This window comes from Callorhinchus milii, unplaced genomic scaffold (genome assembly GCF_018977255.1).
Source record: "Callorhinchus milii isolate IMCB2004 unplaced genomic scaffold, IMCB_Cmil_1.0 Scaffold1, whole genome shotgun sequence".
NCBI lineage: Eukaryota > Metazoa > Chordata > Chondrichthyes > Chimaeriformes > Callorhinchidae > Callorhinchus > Callorhinchus milii.
This window is the reverse complement of record NW_024704742.1, coordinates 77,144,545-77,155,370: the sequence shown is the minus strand read 5'-3', so window position 1 is coordinate 77,155,370 and position 10,826 is coordinate 77,144,545. Positions and strand designations below refer to the sequence as shown.

The 10,826-nt window shown below is 38.3% G+C and overlaps 1 protein-coding gene across 3 annotated transcripts in view; it reads right to left on the bottom strand.

Moving 5' to 3' along the window:
• Positions 1-1,300: 1,300 nt before the first annotated feature.
• The window catches only part of zdhhc21 (zinc finger DHHC-type palmitoyltransferase 21), a 48,988-nt gene continuing 39,462 nt past the window's right edge, over positions 1,301-10,826 (bottom strand). For all 3 annotated transcript variants that reach the window (XM_042332372.1, XM_042332385.1, XM_007891992.2), the window contains 2 exons: positions 3,682-3,725; positions 1,301-3,003 (listed from right to left, as the gene is read on the bottom strand). In XM_042332372.1, coding sequence (XP_042188306.1) covers positions 2,871-3,003; positions 3,682-3,725 — 177 coding nt within the window. In that variant the 3' untranslated portion in view covers positions 1,301-2,870. The remainder of the gene's footprint in view (positions 3,004-3,681; positions 3,726-10,826) is intronic.

Genomic DNA, 10,826 nt, shown 5'->3' with positions numbered 1-10,826 from the left:
TCCAGTGAATAGGGCTTTGGAATAATTGAGCCTGGAGGTACAACAACAAATACAACTAGTAAGAAGGTGGGTTATAACTAATAATCCTTGCATTTGATATAGAGCCTTATTAAGTCGCCAAAACATCTATAATTTAGTACAATATTTTGTTATCATTTGCTCATTGATTTCAGTGTAATATTGTGCATACAAACTCACACATCTATAACCCACACAACTACAAGCTCAAAGTGGCTGATTCATGAAAGCACTTCAGTTGGCAATGATGGTCAAACTGTAACAGTGTGTTCCACAAACGATATTCAGCTTCCGCGAAAAAAAACACACCTCACAATCCAAAATACAAACTAATTTCGTACTTACAGCAAAACAGACCTGCATCATTAAAACCAAGCAATAAAATATTATAGTGGATTTATTGGAAAGGTTTAAGTTTTGTTTGTACCCCTGTAAAAAAAAGGTTTGGGACTCGTGGCTATTTGTTATTTATAAAAGCTTTCTACAGTCAGCTTTTGTGATCCTCAAACCACTTGTTGTTGTGGTTACATACTGCCGAGTGATGCCAAATGATAATCCACCCAACATTGCTTCATTTACATTTACTCATCCATGTCAAGGTTAAATTCTCAGAACATGATTGTCGATCACACACTGCAAACCCTGCACTGTGAATATTGTCTTCGGTGGGGCGGGTGGGGGTTGCCACAATAGTTTAGCAACAGAAATATTAAAGGGTTATTATCCCTTCAACAGGCAGCTCCATCCCTGGCCAAGTCAGTAACTGGGCTGCCCAACAATGTCAATGCAACACCGCCATGTTGGTGTTACAGCATACAAATAACCTGCTGCAATGCGCACGACTGCATTGGGACTCTTACTTTTGTTTTGTGCAATAGATGATAAGGATGAAGCGACAATGTAATCAAATCATCGAATGGGTCACCGCGTTCCCGGTAAATCGTCTTGAGGGACATATTTCACTGCCCCATTCAGCTCAAAGGTACAAAGCAAGAAATCAGTCAGGTACTTTTGGTCCTCATTGGGTTACTTTAAACATGGAACAAAAAGCACCAAAGTTCCTAGAGCAATCCTGGCACATCGTCATTAATAACAATTTTTGTTGTTTCCCACCACCAAATGATAGGCACTCGGTTCCTCTTTTGGGGATGGGGAGGGAGAAATTCCACCGGTGGGGGGTGGGAGAGATGGTGAGGGGTTAAAGATGGATGCTATTTTCTTAACATTTCAGAAAATGCAGAAATTGGCAAATTGTTGAATTCAGTCTTAACTTTGAAGCCAGTTTTTTTATAAAAAATGTTTTAGAGAGTACATCTACACCCAGCTGAAAGTTCTTCCTTGTTGAATTACCAAGAGTTCACGACAGACAGGGAGGTGTCGAGGTCGCAAGTCCCTTCTGCAGTATATGGAACAACGAGGTGCACTGTACATTAGGATATTCTCAAACAAAAACATGGGAATGCAGACAAAGAATTATTACAATTCTCACAATGCAACTCAACACGCAATAGTCACAACAAAGGATTAGGATTACTCTGCGCTAGAACAAATCGGAGTACAACAAATTTATTGCAATAAATATTTAACAAATAAATCACAATTATAATTATATTATTATTAGATCTTGTCCCATCAGCTACATAGTATCTTTGGTTCCTGAACTGGTCTGAAAAAGCTGAAACGTTCTGTCACAATAAAAGTCATCAAATCATAGGCACTTGGTATATATAACATTCTCACTTTGAAATGCTGACCCTGTAAACCGATCCACACTGGACTGCCAAATTTGCTTTACTGTAGCAAATAAAGCCTGGCACAGCTGACATGCCATGATCCCTTCCAACAGTGTTTCCACATTTCCAGCTGTCAGATCGCAACTGATCAACTCTTTCCATTTGGCTTACATTTAAAGCAAAAAGGTAGCTGAGGTTATGTGGGAATGTTCAGGAATAACAGAAAAAGACCTAACCATGTCAGCATCTGGTATAAAACCAAACAATTCACGTTGAATGAGTTAAAGAGAGGAAATGCAAAAAGAACATTAAAATATATCAATCACTGACAGGGAAAGGTGCTTACATCAGTGGATATCTTTTTTTAAACAATGTGAAGAAAGTTATTCGGGAAGGACAATTGATTTTTAACAAACCCAGAACAAAGCATCCACTGCACCTTGTCTTTTTATACAGAACTGCAGCAGTAGATTGGAATGTTTGCACCAGACCTCACAATTGTGCTTTTCTCTGTGTGTTAGTTTTGCTGCAGCTTGATCCAGCATCTTTTTTTCCCCCTTTGATTAAAACATGGACAGTTCACAAATTCATCAACAATAAATTGCAAGACTGCCATTTTCACAAAACCAGGTCTGTCTAAATATGCTAAGCACAAACATCAGCATTTCAGAAATGCTGATTTCACCAAATCTCCCAAACAAAATGCAGGACAGTCACTGCAGTAGTTTTGTTTAAAATAGCCATTCTGTTAACTCCTTGTGTACAAATCAGGCAGAAAACAGCCAAAAGTCGTCCAGTTTTATATGGTGAAAATCCCTACACTACCCAGCAGTAAAATGATTACATTGATAATTAGTTTGATGCAAGTGATTCTCAGTAAAATGTAGCACTTTGAAAGCATTTCAAGTGTAGTATTTCATGTGCATTGAGTAGTCCTGAAATAAGGCCTGCACAAGCCATTAAACATATAGGGAACCTTTATAAGACTGCCACTTGGAGCCCAATATTGTTGCTAGGAGAGACTGTTAAGTTTCAAGTCTAACATGGGTATGGGACTATTACTGGGAGGCCTGCTAGGTACATCCACAAAGGAGGATTCATCTCTTCAGCTTCCATCTGCTAAATATGATTGGCGAGGTGGTGGGAGGCCCGCAGTGGTTGCCTTTGCCTGAATGGAATAAACCACAGGATCTTCCAACGAGTGCCAAACACTTCTGAGAAGGTCTGCTGCCACGGCTTAGTGGGCTTCGATCTGCAGATAACGGCATTAGAAAGAGGCAGCATTCCCATCGAGTATTGCAGTCAGATAAGAACAATAGCTTGACTGATGTAGCGCTGTTGGCTCCCGACTCATTACGTGTTTGAAATTAAATCCTTGCAAAGCACCAGGCGTGTAGAGAGTCAGCGCCTGTCCGTGTACTGAACATTAGAATTTAAAACAGTAATTGTCTCTTTCATTTCACAATATTTCTACATTATTTATAGTCGAGCTTACAGTTTGGGATGGTGGGTTTTCAAAATTCGTAACATTTCTTGGGCATTTCAAACAATTTACGCATTTAAGGAAATCAACTTAGCATCGTCAACTGTTTTCAATAGCAACCGAAATGCGTTTTGAATTAAGAAACAATGTGAAATCTTTAATCTGACATTTACTTGCTCCAGTGGTTTCCCACAATATGCATTTGGCGTAATGTAGTGTATGACTTATTTTCTGGGAATAGTCTGCCAAAAAATCTCTTCATATTAATTTGTGTGATAGGAACTGGAAAGTGAATAAAATAAATTCTACTCCTTTACAGCCACAGAGTAGGAACTGAGGGGGGGTTGGAGTGGTGAAAAATGTCTTAAAAAGAAATCAACGGGGCCATTAAGGGTATGGGGGGAATTTTGTTGTTGTTGTTTAATTCAGTTGGTCTTCAATACTTACAAGTCATCAAAACAATTTGCCATTCTTTCTATTGTTGTTGTATCCTGTTGACAAAAAGTTACAAAGAGAATTATTGATAAACTGGCCAAGTTTTCATCTCATTTTCTAGATGAATGAATGTCAGGTGTCAGCTTGGCTCTGTTGGCAGCACTTTTGTCTCTGGGTTAGAAGGTGGTAGGTTCAACCCCCACGTTGGGATGTGAGCTCATAGTGTACACTGACAATCAATCTAGTGCAATGCTGTGGGACTGCTGCATTGTTGGGAGTTGCTGTCTTTTAGATGAGATGTTAACCTGAGGTCCAGTCTGCCTGCTCAGATGGAAGTTAAAAATCCCATGACAGTGTTGGAGTAAAGAAGGGAGTTTCTCCCAGTGTCCTGGCCAGCAATCGTCCAGACAAATTTCTTATTCACCTTATGGCTGTTTGCAGGACCCGCAGTGCGCAAGTTGGTTACTGTGTTCATTCACAAATGCACAATACTACATTTAACAATTCCCTGGAAAGCACTTTGATTTGTTTCGACCTAATAAGTGCGACATCAAATGCAAAGATATTATAATGAATAAACGTGCCTTTTTATAACATCTATAATACTGACATGTCTCAAAGCGCTCAACAGCGATCATTCTTGGGCCAACAATCCCCAAATAAAATTGGTCGTTCACTCTACGGCTGTTTGTTTCACAGGATATACTTTCTACTATAAAGTGATGTGAAGGTGGCTGTGTGTATTTTGTGGGTAAATGCAGAAGCCAATTTAAACACAACAATCAGCCAGAAAGACACACAAATTTACTTAACAACTTGAGACTGAAGAACAAAAGGCAGATACTGGTAACAGCAAATGCAGAAAATACTGTGCTTTGTGCATACACTACAGCAACCAATATGAGGCTCACTTTGCCACTGACACTACAAAGCCAACCACTGCTATTAGCACCATCTAGTGGCTAGTTACTCTATAAAAAGTCAAACAGTTGCAGCATCCTGCAGAACATGAGCCAGACCCTTTTATAACCGGTGCTTTGGGGGTCCGTAATAATCAGATTGCGGATGATAGTTTGGTCACTCTTGGCCGAAATGGAAGGGATAAGGGATATGTAGCTATACTTGGAAAAGTGGAAAATATTTACAGAAGAAGGAAACTGGAGAAGATTCAGAGATAGGGTGGGGCAAGAGAATGAAAGGATTTGACATTCAAGTCAAGAATCTTGAAGTTAATCCTCTGTTGAACTATGGAGCTTAGATTGAATGATGGGTAGTGAGAGCCTGAAATGAGAGAGAGGATAAAGTTGAGAGCTCAGGATGAGCCGGTGTGTATGGAGGCCAGTGATATTGATAAAATCTAATCTTGGGGGATTGTGGCTGTATTGGAGGGAGACGTGATGTAGATGCGTGGTATTCTGGATAGAGGAAGGCAATCTTGGTCAAAGTCTGTACGTAGAGTTTGAAGAAACGCAGGTTTGAACAAAAGGCAGAGGTTGCAGAGTCTCGGCCAGTCAGTTGGCAATGAGAAGGTTGATAGACAAACACACACACAAACACACCTACACACCCAAACACACCTACACACAAAGACAGACAGACAGACAGACAGACAGACAGACAGACAGACAGACAGACAGACAGACAGACAGACAGACAGACAGACAGACAGACAGACAGACAGACAGACAGACAGACAGACAGACAGACAGACAGACATGCGCAGTAACTATCTTCAAATGTATGGAATCTGACCCAATGCCCCATGGATTAGGTCACCAAAAATGATCGTATAGATAAGGAAAAGCAGATGACTAAGGACAGAGTCTAAGTATATACTACAAGTGACATACAGGAGAGGAGAATCTGTTAGGAGAGAATTATTGTAAAGACGTCACATGCAAAGCACTCTCCATAGTATGTTTATATCTATACATAATCTGAATCTGTGAAGTCAATAAGGAGCTTTTGAATCCTTCCGTATTAAAAAGGTATTTAGTCGTGAACTTTAAATAGCGCAGTAATGCAATAGCTATTATTTTTAACTCAACTGTATCTATTTGTATCCTATTACCCTCTTGATATGGCGCTGGTAGTTTCCCACATTAGAGGAGCTGTCAGCAGTAAAACAAAAGCATACATTTTGCTATTTCTGCACTCAGGTAGGCTAAAGGAGATTATACTACACTCCTGCTGATTGTGATTTCCTTTCAACACTATGAAGGAAAGGCTTTTACCACTGGAGGAAGTCAGAGGAAGTCAGAACCTTGTGATCTGATTCTAATTCTCTCTTCTAGACACATTCAAAATCTTAAATAAATAGCTATTGAATCCTAACAACATTAATATGATTTTCCAGGATTCCCTCCTTCAAGTCCCGACTTAGTGCTGGGACAGTCTGTTTGATTCCGTCCATCAAGTACAGACTTAGTACTGGGACAATTTTTTTCCCTCCTTCAAATACACAACGCTTGGGGCAGTCTTCGTGCTGGATTTCAGACATAAAACAAATCACTATAAAATGTAGTGTTTGGAGGGAATATAATCTCTTGTAAATTCATAATGATTTTATCTGTATTCTGTCTCATTGAAATGCCCAACTAAATGTCAATTGTTTGACTGAAGAATAAAAAAGCTAGGATAAGAAAAGACCATTCGCTCAACTGAATCTCACTACAATGCATTAACTCTCCCATCATGGCATAAATTTTTTACTTTTGACTAATCTCACTTTTTTTGCCCTTCTTATCTTCTTAGTTAGTTATTTCAAACATGTTTTTTTGGAGTAAAGCCCATTTACAATAATAAATGATCCTGTCATCCGATGTCAGGAGGGCATCTCATAACAGTTTACTGGATTTTTACTGTAAAGTGTAGTGACTTTTTTTTGCAGGCGACCGATTTCTATCTGTCTTAAAGTTACTTTTTCCACTTATTTCCATTTACTGTATGTCCTCTGGTCCTATTTTTATAGCTTCTGCGTTTACCTTATCTACTCCATTTAATGCATTATAGCAAGATGAGGTTTCGACTTAAACTTTGCGTTCCACAAAGGAGCTTATGTTCCCTAATATCTTTCTTGACAGCTAAATCCCCTTGGGATCAGAATTTCAAGATCATTTCTATTAAGGAAATGCCGTGTTTCAGAACAGTCCAATTCTCCTTTGTCAAGTGTTCCATTTCCTCAAATTATTCTGTGCTTCCTGTCTCAGCACCACGATCTTTGCCATACCTCCAGCTGTCAAAATGTGTTAAAGATTTCCACTAACTCCTCCTTAAAACGTGACAAGTTGAGAGCTCAGGGGCCACACGGATCCTCCATGTTCCTATCTGAAGCATGTTCAGTGACAGTGATTGAAGAAGCTATCCAATTCCTTTATTCCTTTTCCCAAGTAGTCTTAAGCAAAAGAGTGTCTTCTCCAAATGCATGTTCAGTAGTTCTCTGTAAAATTGATCCATTTATCACACTACTAGGGGTCACACATTCACTGTATCAATCACGGCTATTTAAGCATTAAAGAACTCTACATTTCTATATATTTGAAGACAAGTTCAAGTGCTTTCCTTTGCAACCTCCCCACATCCCTTCAAAAGTTCATTTGCAAAATGTTAAATAATAAAAAGGAATCAACCAGGTTTTAAATAGTCGACAGTTAATCCCCAGAACACTTTTTTTTGTTTAACTTGCAACAATGTAAATGTATCAAAGCACATTTTCACTTAAATGATGGCAATTAATTGCTTTTGCATATCTATCATTATCATCTTCATTCAATATATCACAAACTGGAACAGTGAATTTATTAATACTGTGAAACAACAAACATCAAACAGTCAAGAAACAATATATACAACAACTTGCATCACTACAGCACGATAGCACCTTTCACTCCAGGACGGTGTCCCAAGACGCCGGTGAGTATAGGAAGATACACAGTAATGATCAGTGACTTCCCCACAATGGAGACATCCATTGTAGATAGGAAACCAATAACATTGCAAATTAAATAAATATGAATTGCTGGTAGAAAGTAAGACATTGGCGTATCTAACACACGCACGTATGATGCTCTGTAAAACATTAGACGTTAAGGTTTATTATTACTATATTCTGTGAAGCGCTTTGAGACGTCTCAAAGACGTGATAAAGCGCTATATCAAAAAATACAAGGATTATAATGCCCAAATTATCTATTCCGTTTTAAACCAGAAAATTGTAATTAAAATGCCATGCTCTATATCAACAGTGTTTTTTTTGACCCAATGCCAGCCTGGCTCAGCTGGTATGACTCTTGCCTCTGAGTCAGAAGGCTGTGAACTCACAGTCCTTTCGACGTCAAAGGCAGCATATATCAAATGCAAGGATTATTTAATTCACGATGATTTATCTCAGCATTAAGTGTTTTAGCCCCCCCTAACTTCCTTCTGTACACCAGAACTGCTTAATTAATGCCTCACATATCCAAGATTTAGGAATGAATAGCCAAAAAATCAAACACATGAGGATAAGCAACACTATCGAACTAGTAGCATCACTCGATACCAAGACTCCTAAATATCAAAATGCTAAGATTATTACTATATCATCTCTTTCTTGACTTCTTGCTTTCCCCATTATGTTTCAAGTCCCATCTTAAAGACTGTGGGCAAAACATGTCTGTAAAACTTAGATTGGATTTCAGAATTCTGTTTTTTCTGAAATGCTAAGAAACAAATTTCTTAAAGAGTTAATTTTGATAAGGCTGAATTTCTCCTGGTCTATTTATAAGATGTTCTCTTACTGACCAGTTTCAATTGACTTGTCTGCTCTAAGGAGAGAGCACCAAAACTGAGAACAAAAGAGCTGTTGATTAAACTGAAGAGAGTGTGGACATGTCAGTTCTTAAAAAGTTAGAGAAATATGTTGCTTTGGTTTTCATTGTCATTCAGCAAGTTAACGACTGTTTCTTCAAATTACAGGTTTGCTGCAAAACATCAATACGTCTACGTTGCTAAGGTTCATAGTGACAATGGCAACACCAAATTACATTTGTATAGCACCTTTCACGTTGGGAGAACGTCCCAAGGCACTGGACAGTCAAGGATTTGCACCTGATCGCCTTTCATAGGGATAAGCTCCAAATCCAGACTGTGACTCACCTTCGCAAGGGAAGCTGACGCAAGAATGAGGCTTGTTAACCACACACCACAAGCAGACCACAATACTGCGCATTTCGGTCGAGATACTTCCACAAAAGGCAAGATTGTAACACTAGATTTCAATGCAGCTCATCCTGTATACTGTTTTGAAACATTTCAACCTGATAAACTGCTGTACCTAATACAAGCAATAAGGATTTCAGAATGATTTTTTTTGGTGTTGATGTGATTTGAACTCACTAGATACAAATTAATTCCAGATTTACCGAGGACTTTCTATGTCTCGATAGCCCAAGATTTAATTCTAAACTCTAATCCGCTAAATCATCAGGGAAATGGCTTATGCTTAGAGACACAGATAATATAGATATAAGCACACTAATTATTTCTGACTGTGAGCAGTTAACTGAGGGAAACAAATGCAATGTTTACAAGCCCCAAGTAATGGAATGGATTACCATCATTTTGTTTTATTTATATAGTAGCATTTCTGTAGAATACATTTCCTCTTTGATGAAGAGATAAATAAACGAGAGTCTAATCTGTGATATTCGTAAACAGTCTTTAAGTGGAGTCCTGTAGTTTAGTGGTTAGAACATTCGCCTTGCAAGCGAGAGGACCTGAGTTTGATTCCCGGTAGGGCGAAACGTTGGACAAGTTTCCTTACTCATACACCTCGGTTTACCTAGCAGCAAGTAGGAACCCATTAGTCGATTGGCAGATCACTTTTCCAGGGGTAATAATTCATTCAAAACAATAATAATAATAATTTGGTCACTCAATCCACGACTGTTTGTGGGACATTGCTGTGCACAATTGGCTGCCGCATTTTGCCCACAAAATGTATAGCCAATTCACTTTACAGTATATTCCGTGAAGCGCTTTGAGAAGTCTCAAAGACATGATGGGATGCTGTATCAAATGCAAGGATTATTATTATTATTATCATCAGCAAACACTGATTGAATTTCTTCCTGAAATTCACTTCCTCGTATTGGCTATTTTTGAGGGGGAATTCTTATAGGAATCCTTATTCAAAGACGATTCAATTCTTATTCAATGCTATATACTGAGTAGAATGGACAGCGTATAGCACAAGAGAATATTCATAGCAACAAAGATGACCTTAGGTTATTGGTGTTTGAAGAATTAGTATTTTTCCCTATTTTGGAAATTACAGTTACATAAATTAGAAAAACACTTCACTAACAGCAGACACAAGCATATCTGACTGTTCAAAGTACTCGTCACCTGTCTCAAATATCCAGGTTAACTGAATGATATGTTATCAGTGATTTCTATTAGTAACACCATGATTATAAATCCATATAAATAAAGCCTGGGAGATATTTCCATGCCTGGAAACTGAAATGTCGAAGGCATAAGAAGGTACCAACATCTGTTCTAACAACTGGATGAATGGCTACATTTGCTCTAGTTATTCCCTGCAGTGTCTGCTCTCTAGTAAAATTTAACAGTGTAATCCTTTGAAATTAGGGTTGGGATTAATGTGCTCGTTGGTACGTTTTGGATATACATCTGTTGCTGTCAGAGTTGAAGACCAGTCATTTCCGATGGGAAATAAGATTAGTGATCATCTATCTGCAATCTCCAAAGAATCCAAATAATTAATAATTAATTTATCTGGGGGCACAATTAATCTCTCTTAGAAGGTCAATGACATAAACTAGTGCTACCACAACACTGCTGCATTATCCTATTATTGTAGACTCAAATAGTTAAGATTTTTCTTTTGTATGTAGAAGTGTCATTTTAAAAATCTTTCGATGAATCTTCTGTTCTTCAAATTGAAGGATGTCAGGAAATACAAAAAATTCCCGTTTTGAGCATTAGCATCAGTACTGAGCACTCCAGAGTCTAACTGATCTAGACTTGAGCCAAAATGAAATAAAACCGGATATTTATGTTAATATGCAACACAACAATAATTTGTATTTATATAGTACCTAACACACCTCAAAAGTGTTTTACAGCGGAGTGGGAACCCAAGCATGGTGGGA